Below are 26,608 nucleotides of genomic sequence, written 5' to 3'. Positions count from 1 at the left end.
CTTGAGGTTAGCGGAGAAGTCTCTCCCTATACACATTTCCATAAAGCACACACGGAGATGCAGTTGTAACAACAACAAAAAACGTGGTTTATTAATCACAATCTCAGGTTTACATTCTTGGAAGTTTAATTTTGTATTTTTGCTTGGAAAACTGCCACTGTGAAATGCGATACCATTGCATGCAATTGAAGAAATGTCTAATTTCTGAAAGAGGGAACGGAGACGTTATGTCAGAGCGACTGATGAATTGGGATCTAGCCAATGCACACTGGTGTGCGAGATTTGCATCACCCACTCTGCCCTGCGATCCCACTTCAAGTTTTCCGCTGAGGAGCCGAGACGGTGTGTCCCGGCCGTTCAGCGGTGGTACAGCAATTGTGGCAACGGGACGTAATGTCTCCGTTCCCTCCTTCAGGGAACGAGGGTAACAATAGTAACCTAGATGTTCCCTTTCAGTCAGTCACGTTTGACGTTATGTCAGAACGACTGACAAATTGGGATCCCTACTAAAGCGCCACTATTGCTGCCTCTTCCAGCGCTCTGCATAAGCCACCTGATACCCCACACCTACTGGGGGGGAAGATGGGCCGGGGCTTTACGCATAGAAGATTGAACACTGCTGCTCCTCTGAGACTATTGGATAACACTGGGAAAGCCTGCCTCTTCCAAGCGGAAAGGAACGCTACAGAGACTACATCTGCCCGCAGGGAGGTAACATGTGGAGATTAGGGGGATTCAAGAGATGGCAGAGTGGACTCTGCTAGGGAAAGATAAATAAATACATTTTTGTCTAACTGTGATTTTGTATATGTACATTTCTGAAATGCATAACTTGGACAATTACCTCTGAGAACAGATCACTCTAAATTTGAATGTGGACTCATGTATGTTCCGTAAAGCTGCTTTGAAACAATGTGTATTGTAAAAAGCGCTATACAAATAAATGTGAATTGAATTATGCAAGTATAGTCCATTGAGCTAGCTGAGCCATCACTCACAATGCACTCTTGCAGCAAGGCATACAGAGTGTGTTGTGAATGTGACAGAAAATCCTGTGTGTGTGTGTGTGTGTGTGTGTGTGTGTCATTAGGTGGGAAAATGTGTGCACTTTAGCATTTAAGCTGACTTTTGGTAAAAGTCGTCAAACAAATTGTAAAAAGTAGCTCAATTTGTTGCTAGGTGCTTTTTAAAAAATCAGTTGATAGTCTGAAAAGTTGCTAGCAATTTTGTTAAATTTAGTTGTTCACACTGCAAGTCTTAATGCTCAATTCAGATTTTTTGCTCAGATCCGATTTTTTGATTGGCTGTTCACATTACCTTTTAAAATGTGACCTATATCTGATTGCAGTGTGAACTGTTTGAGGTTTCAAACTAACCCGCATGCGCAAAAGAACAATAACAATGACATCAGACGCAGCACGCGGTTGCACTAAAGTTCGGGAGGTTATGGAGGAAGTAAGCATATTCACATTTATTTAAACATGTTTGTGTAATGGAAGCCGTAACATTAATGAGCAGATGCTGAGGAGGAGAAGAACGAAGAGAAAGAGAGCAAAATTGGCTATTTTTGCCTTTTGCAGGTTTATGGCTGCAAATTCACTACAGGGGTCTGTGTGGATGCGTAGTTTGACACTGCAGCCACGTTATCCTGTGTCCCCGTTCTTTCATTTCGTGTGAATTTTTTTCAAAAACGGAGCGGTTACGGTAGGATCCTTTTAGTTTAGCTTGAATTGAAGTATCTCCCTATATAGGCTACTAATTAGGTCTAACACCTCACTCTCAAGTTTTTAATGTTAGGCTACTATCTATGTCTGTTGTGTCTAGGGCTTCATCGCCGACGCATAATTGTGACAAATGTCGACGTAGATTGACGTAAAAGTCGCATCAAATCCGCCTTGGTTGTTCACACTGCGGCCGCATTGAAAAAAATCAGATCTGGGTCTGATTTAGTACCACATATGTATGTGGTCTAAATCTGATTTGAAAAAATCAGATCTGGGCTAGATTTGAGTGTTCACACTACCTCTGAAGAAGTCTGACCTGGTCACTTGACCCCAAAAAAATCAGATTTGGGCCACTTTTGCCTGCAGTGTGAACTAAGTTGGAATCACTGCTTTCACGTTTAACGCCAACCAGCAGGGGGCAACAAAGCTAAAACATGCTGATTAGCAAGAAAATGGTTAGTTTTGTGAGCATTCTAGAGTTGAGAAATGACATGATAATAGTCATCATCCAATGCTGATATGTTGTCATGGGTTTTATTTTGTGTGTCTGCTCATATCTATAACTGCTCCAGTGGCATAACTGATACATTCGGTCATCAATATTTTTCAGTAGTAATTGTTTATTTTCCCGCCTGAGATTCATCTGACAGACCTCAAAACATTCAATCTAATTTACAGTTACCGAAAGACATGAAAAATGATCTTTGGGCAGTTCATGCACAGTAGGCATCTTAGTACAAAATTACAAGACAAAATAAATAAACTGCATTGTAAAATATTTACAAAGAAAATCAAGACAATCCATTCTTGGCATCTCATGCATCTTCCAAAAATATACAAACGCTTTTTTTAAGGGGTGTCATTGCAAACAAAAAGCCCAGAGATATCCAGGCGTTAACAGTCAGTCTTTACCCTTTAGTTACCAGAAACACACGGATGTGTAAAGGCATCTTCATGTCAAACGCCTCACGGCTCACAGACCGTATAGAGTTAGACTTCCTCTGAAACTTTTCACAACCGAAGACGCCCGATGGTGCAGATTGTCCACATCAGATGCAGAGACAGTCTCATGAGTAGCTCTCGTTCTCATCCCATGTGGTCATCCATTGCTTCTTCTCAAAGGGATCTAACATGACCTTTCCGTCTTTCAAGAGACGCGTCTCCTTACGAATCCTCACCGCATGATATTTCGGAACGCTGTCCTCATATTTGGAACGTTTGAAAAATCCACACTGACAGAGAAAGAAGAAAACCTCATTAAGAATAATAATAAAAAATGGGTACATTTAAAAAAAAATCACTCTGAGTGTGTATGCTTTGGAGAACACTGAGAGACGGGACATGCTTGACAAAACAGGACACGTAGAAGCACATCCATCGACACAATACGAAACAAAACTGAGCTTCACACGGAAAGAGCGAAGCACGCTGAGCAACATGAGTCTTTCCCTTGCTTTGGTCAGAGCAAAGGATGAGTTAGTGAGTTAGGCCACACGTCATGCAGACACCAATCTGCTGCAGCGATCGTGTTTTACCCGGGTAAGGAGAGCTAGGCCTCAGTGGACAGTTTGTCTGAGGGCTGAGTGTGAATCTCAGCTTTGTGAATTGCGGCATCATACTCGTCCTTCTTGGCCCGCTTGAAGAAACCGCACTACAGAGGGGGCAAATTCACGGGTCATTGCAAACATGTCATGAGAAGGTTTGTACTACATTTGTACTAACACAAATGTTCATGGATTTAATATGCAGTGGCCACAAAAAGCATTTGGGCAATAAAACCTGAATAAAAATGTGTGAATGTCATTGAAATTAAAATATTAAAGCCAGTGTCATCTGTGTCTCACTCATCATTTTTCCTTCATGTCTTTAATTGTGTGATTTTTTGTAGATGTAAGAAGATCGTTCTCAAGTTTACACACTATCAGCATGATCCACAACTAACCCCTTGTGAAAAAGAAGTGCATTTAATTGTTTTAAATGTGCACTTGTGACGTACTTCAAATCCTAAAAGTAAAAAAAACTTGCAGATAATACAAAAATAGTTAAATAAAAGGTCACTTACATTTTAATAATGTCAAATTAAACCTTTTACTTTAAAATAATTTTTTGTCATGTTTTAAAGAACTTCTTTTTCACAAAGGACACCTGATAAATCAATGTCACAATGTCATATCCATTGTTTTGTCATTTAAAACTTTATCTATCTCCTACCTATCTATCTATCTTGGAACATGACCATGACTATATATATATATATATATATTTATAGATAGATAGATAGATAGATAGATAGATAGATAGATAGATAGATAGATAGATAGATAGATATCGAGGCCATGAATTAAATGGATAGTTCACTTTGAAATAAAATTTTGGTATGTTGTAGCTTACCTCAAGGGCATCCAAGATGCAGGTGTCTTTGTTTCCACAGTAGTTTCAATTTTGATATTTTTAGGTCAAACCGTTCTTGTCTGTCAGTCATATAATGCAGGTCTATGGTCACCACCTCAAAGAGCATGCACAGAGAAGTCCAAATTAAACAATTCCCCATCGTAAGTACACATTGATGGCCTAAGACACAAAACGAGCGGTTTGTGCGAGAAAACTAACAGTATTTATATCGTTTTTACCTCTTGTACACAACCACGTTCTGGCTTAGTCTGCGCAAGCGCCGGAAAGCGCCGGAAGTGATCTCTCGCGCGTGTACGTCACTCATTGTTTACACAGAGATTTCGGAAGTGTTACCTTTCACTGTGAAGATCTAAACATATTTAGACGTACAGGAAATCGCAATGGAAGACGATTTCGATATATCAACAGACAACTTGCGCAGACTAAGCCAGAACGCGCGCACACGTCACACAGCAGGATGCGCACGCGCCCTCAGATCACTTGGACATGGTTGTGTACAAGAGGTAAAAACTATATAAATACTGTTAGTTTTCTCACACAAACCGCTCGTTTCGTGTCTTAGGCCATCAATGTGTACTTACGATGGGGAATTGTTTAATTTGGACTTCTCTGTGCATGCTCTTTGAGGTGGTGACCATAGACCTGCATTATATGACTGACAGACAAGAACGGTTTGACCTAAAAATATCAAAATTGAAACTACTGTGGAAACAAAGACACCTACATCTTGGATGCCCTTGAGGTAAGCTAAAACATACCAAAATTTAATTTCAAAGTGAACTATCCCTTTAAGAATTATTTCTCGTTTTAAGTAAATATTGCACACGATACAATATTTTGTTCCCTCAATTTTATACATCGGTTTTACCCACATGTCTTGTGCGGTGCTACGTATTTTTGTGGAATCTTTCTTGAAAATTTTATTTTAGTTTTATTTAATGAAATGACATTCATTCAAGTGTACAGTACAGGCTTGTTCGCACCAAGAACGATAACTATAGAGATAACTATATTAGCGTCCACGCCTGTGATGACATAATTCTGTTTTTCTAAGTGTTTGCTTGACTGTCACTTTAAATCCTCGAGCTCATTACATCAGGATGGATTCTGATTGGCTGTCAATGTTTTTATAATTCATGAGCTGGGTAACATCATTCTGAAAGTGATTCTGACGATATCGTTTCTCTGTGCCGTTATTGTTATAGTTGTGGTGTGAACTCTGCTATTCTTTAATATTTAAAACTATATCTTTATCGTTCTCTTTATAGTTATCGTCCTTGGTGTGAACGGGTCTTAAGTCTCCAAATTCTTTTTAGGGCCATGAAAATAGTAAATACCAGAATAAATAACATTTATTAGAAAACAAAAACAAATTCAGAACAGAGAAGTCCACATACAATATGAGCTTTCTACCAGAAATACTCCTTAAAGGACAAGTTCGGTATTTTACACTTAAAGCCCTGTTTACAGATCGTATCTGATGAAATAGAACGGTTAAGATTAAAATTTGGACACATGCTCCTGTCCCGAGAATTTTAGGTTTATTTCGCTTTTGTGGACCTATTTTGCCAAACGCGTCACACCCGTGATTCTTCCGTTGAGAGCTTGAATAATAGACACTCCAGCCCAGTTGGTGGCGATAATGCACCTTTGCCAATTGCAAGCAAACCACGGGCATTTCATTGAATACACAGAAGAAGCAGAAGAAGAAGCGGCGGAGTAATACCGTAAAGGTGCTGCGGTTTCACATCACGTCCTACAAGTCAATGGAGTTGGACAAAAACTACGATAAAACCTGTTGGAATGCATCTTTTTCAGCGATTTTTGAGTGAACATATCAGTGAACACCCCTGACCACTCGGTGAGTTTCACGTCTTTGTAAACGAAAGTTTAATGTGTTTTTAGGAAGGAATCTTCCAGTGCACATAGACAACCATTGTGGGGGTGGGGGGGGGGAAGCGAAATAAACCTAAAATTCTCGGGACAGGAGCATGTGTCCAAATTTTAATATTAACCGTTCTATTTCATCAGATACGATCTGTAAACAGGGCTTTAAGTGTAAAATACCGAACTTGTCCTTTAAGCAACTCTTGTCCATGTGGCTGATGCCCTTGGGTTTTTGTTAGCTTTATGTTTGGGTGTGTGAGTGTTTTATTACCTTCCAGAGTAACAGAACTAGGAGAGCCAGCATCAGAATCCCAGCTAAAACCGCCACAAGAATGATCCACCAGGGAACTCCTCCGAACGGAGTCGCTGTCGTCTCTGGGAACACGGTCAGCCTCACCTGGGCATCAGACGTACAGGTGTTCAACAAATGTCTTTAATGTCACAGACTTAAATGTGTTACACTTTAGGAAACTGTGTTACCTGGGTCTCAGCATTTTTAAGGACAATGTTATTGGCGGAGACATCCAGACTTATGGAGGCTTTCACTATTATATCAAGGTAATTGTAGGACGCATAATCCTGTTGTTGAGAGGAAAACAAAACAGATTGCTTTAACAACCTCAGGCATTATTTCAAGGGAACAAAATAAGCCCTCGTCATTGTCCTCACTTCAAGGAAAGTGGAATTCCACAGCCGGGATTTTAAAACGATGACTGCAGTGCTGTCCAAGCCCTGAAGGGGGCACTTCATCTCCACACATCTGGCATCGCCACTGCATGACTATGAGAAATAATAAAGTTCAAGTTGTTTTGGTCCAATCATTCCTAAAATTGAAAGTTCACTACAAATATAAATAACTAAATCTCATTACCAGAATCTTGTGCTTGCGTTTGTCAGTGAAGAGGGATACTTCACTCCCGTCAGATGGTCTCCTCTCCTCCAGCTCACGCTTTCTCCTGGTTGACGTCGACTCCTAAAAGAGTCACAGATGTGTCTACTTTTTGTCCATGTTTTCAGCATCAATCTCTGCCAGAAAGGTTAACTCTAAAAAAAAAATTCTTGATCTAGCATTTTTTTTTATTGAGTGTTCACCAGAGGGGTCCGAGGCCCTAGGACTTTTGTCGCACTTGAATCATGAATACACACACAAAAATTTTTTGAAAGGATTCGAGGAGTTTTGTGGTTGAAATTTAAAAAAGTAACAAATCCTTCCCTCGTGGGTCAATTTGACCCCCTTAGGAATTAATGGAATGTGAGGAATTCTTCTGAACACATAGAAAAAAAAGCTCAAAATTCAAACAAAAAATCTTTACCAAAATCTTTTTCATAATGTCTGTATCTGAATGCATACTGAAAGGAACTGACTTTAGGACCCAGCGGAACAGCTCATTCGCTCCATGTAGAGCTATAAGGCCGTCAAGTGGCAAGAATCATGAAATATTGTGTTATATATATGTTTTTTTCCACAAGAGGTCGGCAAAGACAAAGACCCAATGTAAGATATTTTGAGCTGAATTAAAAAGGTCAAGCATGAAATTGTGAGTTATTTTGAATTTAAGTTGAAAGAATGTGGGGAATATGCTTAAATTACCATTTATTTATTATGTATTGATCAAATCTAGTAATTTAAAGGTAAATAAAAAAATTTTTAAAATAAAACAATATGTGGAATCTATGTGTACCAGATGCGTTATGTTGCTGTCTGGGTCAGATGTAAACTAAGACAGGAATATATCTGGTACCTCACTCAGTCTGAGAGGGTTTATCTCTCTCTCAGGTGAACAGGTGACTAACTGCAGGCCCTTGGTGTTGATCTTCATCAGATACAGCAGCCATTTTCCCACAGAACTTTCTTTAGGCCACTGGATGTTTAGGGATGCAGTGCCAAAAGACTTCAGAGGCTTTCCCAAATTAATCACCTGCAAAAAAAAGAAAAAGAAAAAATCTTAGGCTAGAAGTAGTGCTTTGCAAAAATGGCTGAAGTGATATCTATAAAGGTATATAATTCTTTAAAGTTATCTTGGCATTTACTCTGAATTCATATTCGATCAAGCTGCCGACTTCCTCCTCTGTCTTCATGGCACTCATGCCTCTGATTCGACCTCCAAAATAGACCTGAGACGGCTTGGCAACCCTGATACACAACAATCAGCAATCAGACACTGTATAAACATATCGGCTGACATGTGACAGGACGTTACACAACTAAGACTGAAAAGAAGGGTGCTTAATTGTGTTGAATGTGCACTTGTGTACTTACATTTTTTAAGTATATTTAAAAAAAAAAAAACACTTGCCTGAAATAAAAGGACACTTAAGTGTACTTAGAGTACACTTTCATGATTGTTTCTTAACAATTAAGTACACTTTTAAAAAGTGTGCTTTGTAATATTGTCAAATTCAATGTTTTATTTTAAATCATTGTTTTACTGATCTTTTGTTAAGCTTTAAAGTGCACTTATTTTGATGAGTTGACTAACAAAGCATATGTAAGGTACTTGATTATAATTTTAACCTTAGTGTGTTATTTTGATTTTACATTTTAAAAGTCAATATATTTTAAATGTACTAAATTGCAACTTCATTACAGATGTGTTTTCAAATATATAAAAATATGACAACTTTCAATAGAAAGGACATACTTTGCCATCAATGCCTGTCAGCCATACACTTTAACCATATTAAATACTGTATTTCACAAAAGTAATTATGAAATTGCATAAATATATATTTAAGTCCAAGCACTCTAAAATCCAGCTAATTATATGTAATACAAATATAAACTATAATACATAATTATAATTCATTTTGCACTTTTCTTTTATATTCTTTTAAAGTATATTATTTCTGTAATAAGTGCGCTTTTTATCAGTATCCTAATGTGTTCTTTTTCAAAGGGGAGTCATTCTACTAAGTTTATGATGGCAGAGATACAGTACACTAGTAGTTATTAGCAGATGCTTTTAACTTGGGGTTAAGTGCTTTTCTCAAGCGTACAGTGCTGACATATTGATTTCTGTATTTCTACAGCTTCATGGTAAACCCTGCTTGAGACTTCACCTTTGAATCAGAAGCCTTGACCCTTAAACACTTTATTCCCTTCCACTTTTTGAACATTTTCTTTATTTTTATTTAAAATCAACACCTCTCTGAACTGATTTATGATGGGGAAAAGGAAAAAGAATGAGTTTGGAAAAAGGTGGATTCGAGCTCGGTGCGGTCACCACGTCCTGATATTCCTGGGTCAACATATTTTGTTGATCCTAGAACAACATTCCTGTCCGAAACTTTAGTCCTAACCCTATCCCAACACTAACCTAACCCTACCCATAACTTATCCCTAAAATCAGAGGGAAATGATAGGTGAATAACACTGATGTAGAAGCACCTAACTGTGGTTGTAAGCCTAAACTTGACATAAACTATAAACTTGTTTGGTTAACTAAAAAATGTTGGTTGCGCCAAAAGCTAAGGCCACTTGCCTTACTCTTCATGACAGTGATCTGTTATCAGACAGGTTTCTTTTGTAATCTTGTCAGGCTCATCTAGACAGTGCTGTGCAGAGTGAGTGTAAAAGCCTCTGCCAACAAGGCAAGTAAATAGACACTCCGTTATGTTTACAGTGAAGGATCTAAAAATGCATTGACTCTTCATTAGATTTCTGTGCAGTAAACTGTGAGTATACCTCAGTGATGGTCTTGTTGGGTACAGTGGAGTCCAGTATTGGCACTAGTTGTGGCAGCGAGCTCTGCCGTTTGCCTCTCTTAGCACTCTGAATGGCCACAAACACCTCGATAGGAATCGCTCTGAGCTTATCCCTGATGCCTTCCTGAAAACCAGAGCACAGAAGATCCCACTCAGTCAGTGTATCGACATAACATTTCATTAATGAGAGCTTAGACAGAGGCTGAATGTCATAATAAAAGTCCCCAAATCCAACAGGAGAATTATAGGAATAGTGTGTCCAGAAATTGTAATCTTTTAACAATACTTTTATGGTGTAACTTTTGAAGCTTGAAAAATCCAGTCTCACATTCATTGTAGTTGTACAGAAAAGCACAACCATTACAAAATCCGTTATAAGTTCTCATTTTGTGTTCCACAGAAGAAAGAAAGTCATATGGGTTTGGAACAACATGAGGGTGAGTGACAGAATAAAACATTTAGGACAAATTGTTACTTTAAAGTTGCCATGAAAATTAAAATTCATCCTATCTATTTTCTAAGTGCATGTTATAACATATTGTGAATGATTAATCCGTGCATATGTTTCATTTTTTTAAAGTGTTTTGACCTTGTAATGTTCAATCAATTTGTCAGACTTCTCTCAGGTGACGTATGCAGAATTTCTCCAATCATTTAGTCTGCTTAAAGAGGACCTATCATGCTTTTTTACAAGTTCAACTTTCTTTAGTGAGCATAAAAAGGTCTGCAAAGTTAAAAAGCACAAAGCCACTCCAAAGGGAGTTATTCTCTATATCAGTGAACACTGTTGAACTCCCTGAAACGTCTTGATTGTTGTCATGAGTTTTCTTCCGAGAACAAACACATCACAATATTCCCAGTTTAAATCATTCCCGCCCAAGGTATACTCAAAAAAAAAGGGAGCGAGGCCTGGTTGAGCTAAGCCGTGAGTTAAACTGTGCATCAAATCAAGGTCAAATTTGATAGCAATAGTTACTAATCGGGTGTCGGTGAACATGTCAAACTAGCGATCAAAGACTTCAGATTTTTAGCCTAGGATCATCAGAAGAATCTTTTAGGATTCAATAAATTAGTCTCAGACAGCTAAATCGTGGCCAAAATCATACAGTGTGCTTAAAGTTTTTCCTTCGTACAGACGACACCATTTTCAAAATGATCCCCATTCATACGAATCCGTGAAAACAACTAAACGAGTAATTCTGCTGCCAGGCCATTAGATGGCGATGAAACACTATAGACTGAACACTTAATACGCATGTGCATGACATCATCGGCTTCAGAGATTCACGTTTTTGTTGTTCACATGGAGACCGTTTTCAAAAACTTGCACTTTGAAACCCGTTTTTAAAAGTTTGCGTTTTCAAGAACCCAAAACACTGTTGTCGTGTAAATGAAGGGCCAAAACAATTAAAAGTTTTACGTTTTTAGTTGAAAACGGTGTCGTGTAAACCTTAGAAAAAGGGCATAATATGGCCTCTTTAAACTCGCCCCTGCAAGCATCCAATCAACAACCGATGAACCAAGCGCCCTATACCCACATTTGTTGTTTATGGACAAAAAATATGGAATAAAATATGGAATAAAATGGAATAAATATGGAAATATATTTACAATATGGAATAAAACGTCTATCACTAAGACTTCAAAGCTTTATTTACTTGTAATCTGAGTTTGGTCTTGTAACAAGCTTTTTTGTTTTGTCCTCGTAGCTCCAGAGTGCCGGTCGACTGGAAGTCCTGATCCATCTCGTTCTTCTCCAGAAACACAACTCTAGATGGGAGACCCAGCTTCCTGCGGTGCCACTCTGCCTCCAATGTACAGGAAATGGCTGGAAAACAAACAAAAACTGGTTTAGAATGTGTGAACCTTTAGACCTCAGAACAAAGAAATGCACTTATTTACTCCAGTGAGCATATCTAGTCTTCTGTAACAGCATTATTAACACAGAATACAATTGGATTAAATCTTAAAGTCCCCCTGTGGTGAAAATCAAGCTTTTAATGTTGTTTATATGTCTATGTGGTATTTTTAATATGCTTTAAGACAAACCATGTGTAAATTCATAATTCAACACCATTGCTGAGTATTTTCTCCTTAAAACTACAGTGAACCAAAGACAAAAACACGGTTTGAAACCGCTGGTGTTTCTGAGTTTTCTCACAAACTACCTTGTAACCAATCAGATCAACGTGTGATCGTCAACGAGTGGATCTCTGAGCTGCTGTGAGTGAGTGGAGGCGGGGCTCATTTGCATATTCATAGAGCCACACATTTTTTTCAAGGAAAAAACATTTAAATATGTCATTTTGGTAGATGAGTTTTAAGGGATAAAATGATTGACTACAGGGGGACTTTGAGGCACGTTCACACTACGAACAAAAACTATAAAGAAAATGATAACTATATCAGTGTCCACTAGCCTGGGAAAACCCAGACTACTTCCGGCGAATTTTAATTCTCTCTCCAGGATAGTCTGGAGAAGAGCCCATTCAAACTCATTTCTGTGCCGCCGAAATCGCGGCACCAATCAGAAACGTTTGGGGAGGGATTTACATGATGACGACAGCGCAGCGACGCTGAAGGAGATTTCATTACAAAGATGGATGCCGCCGTGGAACATCACTCGTTCGAATCATAGACAGTATATAAACGAATCAGTTATCGCGTCTGTTTTGAGCCATTTAAACTTACCGTTTTCGTTAAAGGGATAGAGGGCGCGCGCGCATCCTGCTGTGTGACTTGTACGCAGACTGCGCGCGCCCTCAGATCACTTGGACGCGGCTGTGTATAAGAGCTAAAAACGATATAAATACTGTTCGTTTTCTCACACAAACCGCTCGTTTCGTGTCTTAGGCCATCAATGTGTACTTACGATGGGGAATTGTTTAATTTGGACGATGGGGAATTGTTTTAATTTGGACTCTGTGCATGCTCTTTGAGACAGTGACCACAGACCTGCATTATATGACTGACAGACAAGAACGGTTTGACCTAAAAATATCAAAATTGAAACTACTGCGGAAAAAAAGACACCTACATCTTGGATGCCCTTGAGGTAAGCTAAAACATACCAAAATTTAATTTAAAAGTGAACTATCCCTTTAAAACCGGAGCAAAGAACAACACTCGAAGCATACGTCATCTCCTTCATCGATCTGACTGGTTTTATGACTATCCAATTGCGCCCAGAGGAATTTGAGCTACGTCGGTTGGTGACGCCCCTTTGGAAATGATTTGTCTACATAGCTTCCCCAGACCCTATACTCAGTTTCAACTGAGAAGGGTCTGGTTTTAACCAGGCTAAGTGTCCACACCAATAGACGATAAAAATATATTACAGTATAAGCGCGCTCTACCGCTTTAAATCCTAGAGCTCTTTAAAGTCCCTTTGATTTCTGATCGACTGTCAATGTTTTTATGGTTCATCAGCTAGAAAAAAAACATAGTTGTAGACTGATTCCAACTTTATAGTTATCGTCCTTGGTGTGAACGGCCCTTTAGACTAAACAATAAAAAACTGTAATAGATAAGGAAAGTTTCTCATTATAAGAGCATAAACAGACTTACTGATCTTAGGGTTGTGAGGGTTTGCTCTATATGTGAAACAAGCTTCCACAGTCAAGCTGTGAAGAAACACAAAATTATCTCAAAATGTTCAAAATGTCAAGCACATCTATGAGCGATGCTTTCTAAGTTCTTGTTTTGTCAGTATCTCACCAAATACTATTGCCACACGTTTTCTTCATCAAGTCAATTTCCTTCGGTGTCACCTTGATGTCTTGCTTGATGCTAATAACCGCTTTGGACCTGAACACAAGACGGATGTTGTTATAGCATCTCAAAAATCTCCAGGTAACAACTTTGATATTAGAAGTGACCTATCAGCACCTGTAAATAAAAACTGTGTCAGAGAGCGACCCAACGGCGAGATCAGGATACGAGTTCTGATCCAGGTCCATATTTCCAGCCAGAGAATAGCCAAACATCTTAATATTGTGCTGTTTGCCCTCCAGTATCTGCAAGATAACATTGGATGTCTTAGTGTTTGTTGATAAAGGCTTTATTCATTTGTTGAACACACTGTGTATAGACTAAAACCATATTTTGTTTTAAAGGTCACAGAGTTAGTACAAAGTTACATCAGAAGAATGTCAAAACCAAAGTACAATCAGATGTTAAAATATGTAAGTATCAATTTTTTTTCACCAATGTTTTATCCTGAAAATGGAAAACCTTTTAAACTGAATAACACTGGAAAATGAATCAATTTCTCACTGATGTGTTCCATTAAAATGGCAGACAGAAGAGAAAACGGAGAGAGACAGAAATTGGAGAGTGTCTAACCTGAGCTGGTTTGGTATTGATGCCGTCAGCAGACCCGTGGTAGATGTACACGCTACCAAACCCTGAGTCTGCATATGGAGCTCCTACTGCAATATCTGAGAAGCAAGCAGGAAGAATATTAAACAACCTCGAACCTGAACAAACCAAAACTAAAAAATCAACTCCTGCATCCAACCTTCAAAAGAATCCAGATTGATGTCTCCAATGTTCTCCACAGCCAGTCCAAACATGGAGTCTTTGGTTCCGTTCAGGCGAGTCGGAGTGACGTCCTTCCACCTTCCAGCTTTATTGATGTAAACGTACACAGCTCCACCCACCTCCTCGTCTCTCTGGTAGAACTGGGGTGCACCAACCACAACATCCTGCCAACTGGAGGGACAATACACATGATTTAGCTGCCCACCCTTGTGAAAAAGTACAGAGCCCCTAAATGTCAAGTCAAGTCAAGTCACCTTCATTTATATAGCGCTTTTAACAATATAGATTGTTTTTATAAAGCAGCTTTACAGTGATAATAGGAAATTAAAGTAACAGAGATTGTTTTGGCTTTACAGCAGCTCTAGAATAAAGTTATTGTCCAGATAAAGTTAGTTTTTGATTGATTCACTTCCATTGCAAAGATCATTAGTTATTAACTTAGGGGCCGGGCAACTTCCCCGATACAAAACACATTGTTGTCTATGGTGTAAATATGAATTAAACCAAAGTAAAGAAGATCTTGAAAGGCCAATATCATACAATTTATCTAAAAGAAGATAATGATCAACTAAATCAAAAGCTTTGGTTAAATCAATAAATATGGCACCAGTTAATTTATTAGAATCGAAAGAAGATGTAATATCATTGGTAATTTTTAGAAGAACGCTTGTTGTAGAAAAATTTGGTCGGAAGCCAGACTGAAAAGGAGATATAATATTGGAGTCATTAAAATACTTTGATAATTGATTGAAAATGATTTTTTCAAATATTTTCACCACGCTATTAATTATTGAGATTGGTCTATAATTATTAATGTCATGTTGATCACCGTTTTTATACAATGGAGTAACTCTGGTACGTTTCCAAGATAATGGAGTAGTGCATGTTGTCAGTGATAAATTCAATAAATCAGACAACCAGGACATGTGAGGCCATTTTCAGAAACTTGATTTCCAACCCATCTGGGCCTGCGCTGCTATCTGAGTCTAAACTGTTGATAACCTGCTGAACTTCTACAGGACTGATGAGTCTAAAGGAGAAGGAGTTTACACAAATATGATTAGGAGTATTAAAATTTGAATTGAAATCAGAAGAATCAGAGGGTATAGGACTACCTTTGGTAAAGTATTGATTAAATGCATTGGCAATTTCAATGGAATCATCAACAATTTCGTTATTTATTCGTATGAAATTAGTTTGTTTTTTGGATGAAAAATTTGTTAAATTATTAATTCTATCCCAGAATATTTTGGGATTGTTATAATTTGTTGCTAGACAATCCTTAAAATAATTTGCTTTAGCATTTCGCGTTTTTGTTGTACATATATTCCTCAACTTCTTATAAGTATCCCATTCTGTAGAATCCCCTGTTGAACGATATTTTCTCCAAGCTCTATCTCTATCTTTGAAAAGATTTATTAAATCGCCATTTATCCAAGGCAAGTGTCTTCCCTTAACTTTGATTATTTTCCAAGGTGCATGTTTATCAATAATTTTGGTGACTTCTAAATAAAAATAGTTCCATGCATCTTCAACAAAAGGGATTAACTGAAATCTATCCCAGTTGATGTTAGTCATGTCCTGGATAAAGTGTTCAGAATTAATATTTTTTGATTGTCTGGCCCTAATTAATTTTGGAGGTAGTCTAGGTATGTTTATTTTCCAGACACAGTAGATCATAGAATGATCGCTAAATGAGTCTGGCAAAACTCCAGATGAAATAATCCTATCTGGATGTGTGACTAGGATCCAGTCTAGCAAGGATGATGAGTTAGAATCCTTTCTGGTGGGTTCTGTTATAAGTTGTGTTAAATTTGAACTACTAAATAAATTACGATCGTACCTGCATGAGCCAGCTAACCAGTTATTATTAAAATCACCCAAAAGTATCATTTCAGTGTGATCATCAAGGGAATTAATAGTTGATATAATACCTTTAGTGGATTCAACCGGAGCTTTTGGGGGTCTATAAATATTGCCTATTATTAATTGTTTATTTTTATGAAGAATTATTTTAACAAATAAAAATTCAAAATACAGGGGATTCTCCTTTGGTGTAACAAGTTCTAAGACTAGAGTTGAGGAAATATATGTAGCCACTCCTCCTCCTCTAGAATTACGATCAGCTCTGTATAAGACATAATTGTCAAGTTTTATATCATCATCTGATCTCGTACTATTGAGCCAGGTCTCGGAAAGTGTGATTACTTTAGGTTTATTATAAGTAAGCCAGGCTCTTAAAAGGTCAATTTTGGGTAGTAAACTTCTAATATTCAGATGAATGATATACATACCTTTACTGATGTTCATAGTACAGTTTTAATATGACAGTAAACAAACAGTCCGACAGACGAAACATGGCAATAGCAAGGACTAGCTGTAAAAAGGTAGAAAAGAGAGCTTATACACTCATTCACATGTACACACACATTTCTACATAAAAACATAATCTAAACAAAAAACAAAACAAAAAAAATAATAGGAAATTAAAGTAACAGAGATTGTTTTGGCTTTACAGCAGCTCTAGAATAAAGTTATTGTCCAGCTAAAGTTAGTTTTTGATTGATTCACTTCCGTCGCAAAGATCATTAGTTATTAACTTAGGGTCCGCTTACACAACACCGTTTTAACTGAAAACAGAAAACTTTTAATGTGTTCTGGCCACTCAACTACTTACTTTGAAATAAGTAATAATAAATGGACCTTTTCAAAAATAAAAATAAATATATACAGACTTTTGTGTGCGCATGAGAAACATCCGTGAATTGTGAAAGAATGGTTGGGAGGAGCATGAAGAATCATTTTCACACATGAATTAGCACCTCTGAATCCAGACCTTAAAATCATTGAAAGTCTTTGTCTATAAAAGATCAAAAATTGATGCTTGTCTTGATGGAAATAAATGTTGTGATGTTATTTCCATCAAGAGGTGCATCAGTCTTTGGTCAAGATCTTGTATTGACTATGCAAGAATCCAGCACTCTGTAAAGTGTCCTCCAGCACATCCCAAAAACTTTTAATGAATGGAAGGTCTGGACTCAGAGGAAATGAGTCATGTGTGAAAATGATTCTTCATGCTCCTCCCAACCATTCTTTCACACGTTGAGCCTGATGAATCCTGACATGGTCATCCTGGAATATGGCCATGATGCGTCTTCCTACATGGCTGTTTAAGAAATGAAAATCTACACACTCCATCAATTAGGGCTAGAAGAACAGTTGCCAAACATATAACATGCTAGAAACTTCATATTCACTGTAATAATGATCCAATCATAGACTGTTAAGCACTTGCCTATTTAAATCCAAACAATTACATTTTTTTTAAAGAATATACTTAAGTGCAAACTGAGTGCAATGTTTTTAGACACTTAAGTACATGTTATGTACAATTAAATGAAAATGTATTATAGTTTAAATGTATATTAAATTCAATTAGCTGAACTGCAGAGTTCTTTTGAGCCACTTAAGTAGGATTTAAGTACATCTTTTAATAATTTCAATTTAATAAAGTCTCTGAAAAAAGATTAAAGTGTACTGCCAAATGTACTGAGAAGCATTTATGGTAAACTAAGATATAGTTTAAAATACATACTAATTTCTTTTGAAACCTGTAGGTCAAGTATTTAATTATATTTTAGATGAAACATTTATAATCATGAATTTACAATTCAGCACATTTAAAATATATGAACTTTAAATTTGATATAAAACACACACTAGTTAAATAACCAAATACTTCACATGTGCTTTTGTATGTTAGTCAACACATCAAAATAAGTGTATACTTCTTTAAAACATGACAAAAGATGGTTAAAATAAATTATTTAAAATGTACTTTAATGTAAAAATTTTCATTTGACATGGCACTTAATAAGTGTGTTAGGAGACACAGTCATGAAAGTGTACTCTCTTTAAGTACACTTAAGTGGCCTTTTATTTGATTAATATTATATTATCTGCAACTATATATATTTTTAAAACTATACTTTTAAGATTTGAAGAGCACTACAAGTGCACATTCAATACAATTATTGGTAGGATTTTATTTTACAGTCCCGTTTCGCATGAACATATGTACTCATTGTAGTAATGACACTAACCAGGTAATAACTAGGTACTAACCCGGAACCTACACCTAAACCTTAACTTAACCCATGCAATTACCTTATATTACTCAATTCTTTCTTAGGTAAGAACACTGTAAGTACACATACTGTAAAATAAAGTGCAACCCAATTATTGAGATTGAGCAGACTTCGTTTTCACAAGGACACTCACAATCTACCCACTCCTTTTCATAATAAACAACATTTATTTTCTACAGATCTTGTATCCCTCACCCATCTCCATTTAGGTCCACCACAGCAACATCATATCCAAACGAGGACGCGAGTCCTGGTCCTTCCAGAATGTGTTCAGACATGAGCATGGTGGAGGCTTCTTCTTGCTTGCGCAGAAACACCACTGCACCGCTGTGATTGGCTCTCGCCGCTCCGGACACGATGATGAGTTTCCCTTTTTCTGTGATACTGTGGCCGGAATCCAGAGAGAATCCTGTGCATATGCAAGATTCAGTGTCACAAAAAGCATGAGCATCAAAACACACATTCACATTCACAGACACACACACACACACACACACACACACACACACACACCTAAGTAACTGTTGGCTGGTACTGGCACTAGACTTGGATCAAGGCGGTTTTCATCCCCGACCTCATAAGGACCATCATCAAACAAGCCCATTTCCAGCAGAGTGTTGTTCTTCTGCTCGACGCGCACTATACCTAGAGAACAGATGTGATGGGGTGAGTGCTAAACAACAAGATTAATGTGACACAGGAAAACAAATGAGTTCTGGTTATAAGAAACATGTATTTAATTGTGCAAATTCCTGCGGAAAAAAAAAGTGGTTAATTGTATTGAATGTGCACTTGTAATACAAATCTTGAAGTATATATTTTTAAAAACTGTAATGTGGATATTGTAATATGTATGAAATTAAAGGCCATTTAAGTGTATTGAAAAAGAGAATAGTGTCATGACTGTTTCTGATCACACTTTTTTTTCTTATCACACTTTTAAACAGTGCACTTTGTAATAATGTCAAATTAAAAGTTTTATTTCAAAGTCATTTTTGAAAAGTAATTTTGTCATGCTTTAAAGAAGTACACTTATTTCAATGTGTTGACTAACACTACAGAACATGTTAAATACTTGATTGTAACTGTACGGTGTTATTTGCTATTTTATTAAAACATATTTTTAATGTACTAAGTTTTAACTTCATCATTACAAATGTGCAATTACATATATTTTTAAATACATAGCATATACATTACATCGAAATGACATGAAAGTATATTTCAGTTAACCTTATAATATATACTGTGGGTATCAAAAGCACTCAAAAGTTCAGCTAATTGCATTTAATATAAATTTAAACTACAACACATTTTCATTTAATAGCAATTAACATGCTATTAAGTGTCCAAAAGCATTACATTCATCTGGCACTAAAGTACATTCTTTAAAAGTGTATTATTTCTGTAATAAGAACAAGTTACACTGGAATAAAACTGTGTGAATTAAGAAAATAGTTAAAGAGAAATGTTGCAGTGCTCCTCCTCACCAGTGGGGGTCCCTATGCATTTAGAACATAATGCATATAAATGCATATAAAATGTAAGTAAAGACACTGACTATTTTTATTGATCACTCCATCATAATAAATAAATGGTAGCAATATGATCATGGTCATGAGGTAAGACCATGCAAACAATGACCAGTGAGTCACTTCTGACCTGCTCTCAGCCTCATTCGACACACCCAGACCACACACAGTCTGTTCAATAACGCCTGATGTGTACTCTGCTTTGTTCTGTGAGTATTTCTGTTAGATAACCTGTACCTTTTAACGTTTTGATGGACAGAATGCACGTTATTTTTCAGTTTCACAGTTGACCAGACTTTATGCCTACAAAGTCTGGCTGTATGAGGCTACTTCTGGTCTTCTGTACCTCAAAGTTACCACAGAATCCTATCAAACGTGTGTGTGTGTGTGTGTGTGTGTGTGTGTGTGTGTGTGTGTGTGTGTGTGTGTGTGTGTGTGTGTGTGTGTGTGTGTGTGTGTGTGTTTCAACATCGCTCCTAAAGCACACAAAAACACAATTTTATGTATTGCACAAGAACATCAACTGTGAGAGTCACCGTGAACAGAAACCAAGTCACGATTAGAATTTCAAGATCTATCAGAAAATCCTGGCACTGCTGACTAGATGAGCATTTAAACCAATAAAACAAGAAATTATATTCACGATAGCAGTCATCTACTGCGCCTGGATTCTCATGTGATATTGTTCAATCTCGGGTACACAGATTTTTTGAAGCTATAAGATGATTTTTCTGCTCACCATCATTGTCAAAGTCCACTCGAGTACAGTCATCAGGATGGGTGGTGATGTCACAGCTGTACAACCCACCTGTGATGTTTGCTCCCTGATTGGATAAAGCCCTGGCTGTGGGAGCACCAATCAACAATCTGTACAAAAGAAAGAAAGCAAGAATATATGAATATATATATATTTATTGAAAAATATTGACTATAAAGATAAAAATATAATTAAAACAGACTATTTATGATATGCATTTTTTGCACTTGCTAGAATATTGCATCATGCTAATACAGTATATGTCTACTGGAATTAAGGGTGTTGCAATATACTGGTACTGACAAAAACTGTGATATTTAAAACTTAATTACTGATACATCACATATTCTAATATCATAAATAAACCAGCGACAAGTAACTATCTACTTGATCCTCCAACACAGTAGGTGGCGGTATTGCACATGTCGCTGGTTGTCACTCATCATAAAATAACAAAAAAGTCGACGACGCAGTGGCTGCATCCGAAATCGCATTTCCCTACTTTATAGTAGGCGAAAAACAGTATGTGACAAAATAAGAATGTCAGATTTCACAATACTCACAAAAGAGAAGCAAAAAAGTACCCTGATGATGCCCTCTCACTATTTCGAGTGAGATTCTGAAGTGTGCATACGATGGACACGTTACTTTCCCATGAGGCCACAGGAGAGGATTTATGATTGGAGGAAAAACGAATACAAACATTTCGGACTCAGTGTGCAACCTTAAGCTACGCAGCTTAAGATCCTTGCACACTGAGTCCGAAATGTTTGTATGCGTTTTTTCGTATTCGTCATTCGGTGGCTCTGAATTGTCAAAACACCTCTCAAAATGCTTGCATTTTGAATGCGAATCCAATTATTTTTATGATGGACAAAAGTGCACCCAAATATGCATACCATTTATTATCTGACTTATTTCTCTCTCTATGGCTCTGACTAAATCTAATCAAAATTTATTTTCCCAGCCGGGTCCGTCACTTATTGGGTTCCCCGGAAACATTTCCGTTGTGTTCTGTTCTATTTGCAGCGCGTTTCTGTATTTGTTTGTGTTGTGAACTTTTGCAGCGCGTTTCTGTATTTGGTTGTGTTGTGAGTATTTGGAGCACACATGTGTTGTGAAACTGATGAAGATGTTTTCTTAATTTGTAGGTGTTTTTCTATTTGCATGTGTTTTCTTCAGTTGCAGCGCGTTGAGCTCTCTCGGCCACCGTACAAAGCCCATCAGTGGCTAAACCCACAGCTGCATCACGCAATCAATCCAAAGTCCTTCACAATTTAGCCATCATGGTAAGCAAAGTTCAACATTCAAATTTCATTACCTCACACTTTGTTCTAAACTAAAACATTTATATAGGAGGAGGCTATACAATATAAAGATGTTTTACATACAAGTACATAAACATAATACATTACATGATCATGAATCAATTGTAATTCCTGTAAACTGACAGTTAAAAAAAGAAAAGAAATTCATATTATTTCCACTGATGTGCCACTAATGGACAGAACTCTTGTAAATGAAAGAGCTAATAGGCTGTTGGTAAAGTCACACATCACTGCAGCTGCCATTAGAAGCTCTGGTTCCCAGTAAAAGGAGAACTACTGCACATGCACAATGACTAAATCTAATCAAAATTTACAGTTTTAACTCTATTTGATCTTATGACACAGTTCGTGTCAGATTTTATTGCTAATTTTACAATATGTTTGGAGATTTCAGGAGTTCCCCATTCAAGTAAATAGCAGTTAGCCTTGCATAACCTAAAAAAAGTTGCTTGGAGGCTTTGCAAATATGGCTTGAACTGATGTTCATTGAAAGCAGAAAGCTTGTCATACTCAACTTTAGCAGAAACCTTGATTTGTTTAGTTTTTCTGAAATTAAACAGTCTGAATAGCCTTCCTTATGGTATAATATAAATAATAATCTGTTTTTGTGTTCAAGCAAGAAAAAAACATGTTGGCTTGGAGTCACATGATGCTTAGCATATTTTTTAACTGTTTCTTTCAGAATTATTATGAACCATTTTTAAAAGCTGTAGTGTTTGACGTTCTTATATTTTAGATGGAGAAGCTGAAAGCTCTGGGATATGTTCCTCTTCTTCTACTAGGGAAATGTTCGAAGGCCCATAAGTGGACAACGGAGGTCCAGTGTCCCTTTGAGTTCCCACCTGAGGGACATATGGTGATGGACAAAATGCTCATCCTCTGTGAGTATATTTTACAGGGTAAATTGTATTTGCAAGCACTGATACCTAAATACTGTAGCTATACAAGTTTCTATGTTAAACTACACTTTATTTACAGTTTTTCTCCATTGGTTTGGCTCATTTCTTGAAACAGAAATGACATTCTCAAAATAACATGGACAAACCTCCAAACCACTTGGCAATTGTTCACAACACAATTGAATTTCTCATTCATTTCATCAAATTGCAAATGTCTAAGTACATGTCTCAATGTCTCAGTACATCTTTGCAAATGATTAAGTACAGGTAGCCTACATTTAGCACAATTCCCAAGTGAATAGATCTTGTTGATCTAAACTGATTGTTGATTCTCAGTCTAATGGTTGTTCGCTCCAAAACGTGTCAGCGTCATTTCATTGTATAAGTCATTACATGCACAATAGTCTGTTCAGTTGTCAAAATTAGTCAAGAACATAATACCATGAATATCATATATGTATATATATACACCATATAATATTATTGGCCACCGGGCCATGGTGGATGTCCCAGGCCAGCGAGGGGGCAATATAACTATGTGTGCTGCCATATCTGAGAATGGTGTGGCCACTCACATCCCCAGTCTTGGCCCATATACAGTTTTTCTCGATTGGTTTGGCTCATTTCTTGAAACCGAGATGACATTCTCAAAATAACATGGACAAATCTCCAAACCACCTTGCAATTGTTCACAACAGAATGTCATTTTTCATTGGTTTTATCAAATTGCAAATGCTTTAGTACATGTCTCAAGTGACTCTGTGCTTTTTTTCAAATGATTATGTACAAGTAGCTACAGTTAGCACAATGAGCCCACATTTAGCACATTTTCCAAATAAATAGATCTTGCTGATCTAAACTGATTAGTTGATTTTTCAGTGAAATGGTTACTCTCTCCAAAACATATCAGCATGGTTTCATTGTGTAAGTCATCATATACACAATTGTCTGTTCAACTGTCAAAATTAGTCAAAGATATAATACCATGAAAGAATTTCTTGGAACATTTGATCAATTTATGACAGTACCTGACAATCAATCAGGTGAAATTAGAACTAACGAAGGAGCAGTTTCCCACATCTCAGATGACCAATCAAACAGTTTGTTTAGTTACCTGACAGGTGTTGTCTATGATTATGACTGCTGCCAAAAGTATATAGACAGAGCTTGGCCCGGGGCCAGTTTCATTTGCAGTGTGAACATGGAAGCACCTCGCCAAGTACAACAGCAACTTCCTGCTCGAGGAAGAGGAGGAAGAAGAAGAGGAAGAGGAGGAGTGAGAATGCGTGGAGGAATAGGGGGAAGAGGCCGAGGAGCACGGAGGCACCATGATGTCCCAGATGAAATCCGGGCCACCCTTATTGACCACGTTATAAACCATCGCCTCACAATGGCAGAGGCAGGTCGCCGAGTGCAGCCTAATGTGCCTCGGTCTACAGTCTCCTCCATCATCCAAACCTTTCGCAGGGAAAACAGGTACAGAACTATTCTATTGAACTATTCAGTGTTGGTGTGTGTGTAGGCCTAGAGTACTGTAATATCTTCATGTGATGTTATATGATACTATAAAAATGACAAAGAAAAAAAAATGGAGAAAATACTGTGAATAGTATTCCAGTCACTGTGCAGTGCATCACACTTTTAGTACCATAAAACAGCAGTACAATTACATTGGTAACTCATTTTGTAACAAATTTACAGTGTTGACCTTTGACTTGTATGTCTAGGATTGGACGACAGCCTCAAGTGGGTGGCAGAAGAAAACTTCTAAATGAACAACAAGAACAATGCCATCACACTGAGACAGATTCGTAATGCAATCCTTCTAGACAATGTAATGTTCCAAAATATAAACTCTATCAGCATCTCCACAATAGACCGGGTATTGAAGAAACATCAGATGACCATGAAACAGATTTACAGGGTACCATTTGAGAGAAACTCTGACAGAGTGAAAGAGCTGCGGTTACCAGTATGTGCATGTAAGTCAACTACTGGTTGTCTATCATTGTAACACTATTACAGTAAGACATGGTTACCACTTTTTTTTGTTTTGCTTTATCCTTTTTACCTTCAGAATCCAGCTTTGTGTGACTAGAGCATTTTGCCTAGAAATTGTCTTCAGTTTTTCACTCCCTCTTTTTACAGTACTTTAGATCCTCCCTGCAGTATCTGTCTCTACTTGACTGATTAGATTTATTTTTATTCTATTGTAGACAATAATGGCATTAGAAGGCAACGAAACCTCTCACATCCTAGTGTTCGTTGATGAAGCTGGCTTCAACCTGGCCAAAGGTCGAAGGCGTGGCCGTAACATCATTGGCCACCGAGCCACTGTGGATGTCCCAGGCCAGCGAGGAGCAAATATAACAATGTGTGCCGCTATATCAGAAAGAGGTGTGGCCACACACATTCCCAGTTTAGGGCCCTACAATACACAAAAGCGCCTCAATTTTTTGGACCACCTTTATACTGATCTGATCCCGGAAAATGAGAGAGGTGAAGAAGGACCTCAGCTACCACATTATGTCATTGTGTGGGATAATGTGAACTTCCACCGTGGCCCACGCATCAGAAGCTGGTTCACCACCCATCCCCGGATGCTAATGGAGTTTCTTCCACCTTACTCTCCTTTCCTAAATCCAATTGAGGAGTTTTTTTCAGCTTGGAGGTGGAGGGTGTATGAGCATCAGGCTCAAGACCAGAGGGCCCTGCTGCATGCAATGGACGCTGCATGTGAGGACATCACAGGGGATCAATGTAGGAGATGGTTGAGACATTCACGCCGTTTCTTCCCTCGCTGCATCGCAAGAGAAAATATCCGTTGCGATGTGGATGAGAATTTATGGCCTAACAGAGAGCAGCGCGTCGATGGCCAGGAGGATGAGGATGGTGGCCAGGAAAGAGAGGGTGACAATGGCGACCACTGAAAATATTACTGTACTATAGTTCTGAAACTTTATTTACAGTATGGTAGGCTAGAGTTTTTTTTTTTTTTTTTTTGTGTTTATAACTGTTCACATTTACAGAATCCTGTATATGTTTTCTTTTCACAGTATGTTCTCTAATGTTAACATTTCTTTGTACGAATAAAAATGTTTACAGTTTCCTTGAGTATGAGTGGTTTATTGGAGGCTGATTTTACTGTAAAATCTTTTAGTTTTATTCATAGTGGTATTCTGTTGCTAGACCTGTGCCTCAGTGACAAAACGTCTAAGCATTTTGACTTGCAGTGCTTAAACAATGCCAAAGGTATAATGCATTTTGGGGGCATTGACTATTTATATGAGAAGGATATTTAGTTTTGACACATGGATAAACTGTTTTGGGAGAGATATGAGCTTTTGCAGGGGATCCATGGTGTTGTGCTAAACCATCCAGGTTATTTTGACAAAAGCACTAAATGAATGCACATGTGCCAAGGCAATTGAGAAGGATCTGTGCTATTTTGACTGTACTGACCTTTTATAAGGGAAAGGAATCTGCTTTTGAAGCATGGAAGAAGAGTTTGGGGAAAGATATTTGATTTTGCTAGTGAGCTATAATGTTGAGCAGAACTGTAAGACTGTTTGGCCAAATGACCTTATGGTTTTGAGAATGTCATCTCGGTTTCAAGAAATGAGCCAAACCAATCGAGAAAAACTGTAATACACAGAACCTCCTCATCTTCTTGG

The 26,608-nt window shown here is 37.6% G+C and overlaps 1 protein-coding gene and 1 pseudogene across 2 annotated transcripts in view; one reads left to right on the top strand and one right to left on the bottom strand.

Annotated features, from left to right (window-relative positions):
- Positions 1-2,815: 2,815 nt before the first annotated feature.
- Positions 2,816-19,786, bottom strand: LOC309502609 (integrin alpha-6-like; annotated as a pseudogene). Its single transcript, XR_014211808.1, has 18 exons — positions 19,781-19,786; positions 18,932-19,091; positions 18,614-18,827; positions 14,248-14,441; positions 14,073-14,167; positions 13,617-13,744; positions 13,446-13,535; positions 13,296-13,351; positions 11,387-11,556; positions 9,709-9,852; positions 8,055-8,157; positions 7,766-7,942; positions 6,895-6,996; positions 6,693-6,803; positions 6,504-6,602; positions 6,295-6,420; positions 3,260-3,375; positions 2,816-2,956 (listed from the first exon to the last, which is right to left on the bottom strand). The product of XR_014211808.1 is annotated as an integrin alpha-6-like (transcript).
- Positions 19,787-21,680: 1,894 nt separating this feature from the next.
- The window catches only part of LOC309503487 (uncharacterized protein), a 68,943-nt gene continuing 64,015 nt past the window's right edge, over positions 21,681-26,608 (top strand). The window contains exons 1-2 of the mRNA XM_082176329.1: positions 21,681-21,996; positions 22,772-22,916. Coding sequence (XP_082032455.1) covers positions 21,994-21,996; positions 22,772-22,916 — 148 coding nt within the window. The 5' untranslated portion in view covers positions 21,681-21,993. The remainder of the gene's footprint in view (positions 21,997-22,771; positions 22,917-26,608) is intronic.

Source organism: Leuciscus leuciscus, assembly GCF_965113295.1.
Source record: "Leuciscus leuciscus genome assembly, chromosome: 7".
NCBI classification, from domain to species: Eukaryota; Metazoa; Chordata; class Actinopteri; order Cypriniformes; family Leuciscidae; genus Leuciscus; species Leuciscus leuciscus.
This window is presented reverse-complemented; position numbering and strand designations above follow the sequence as displayed.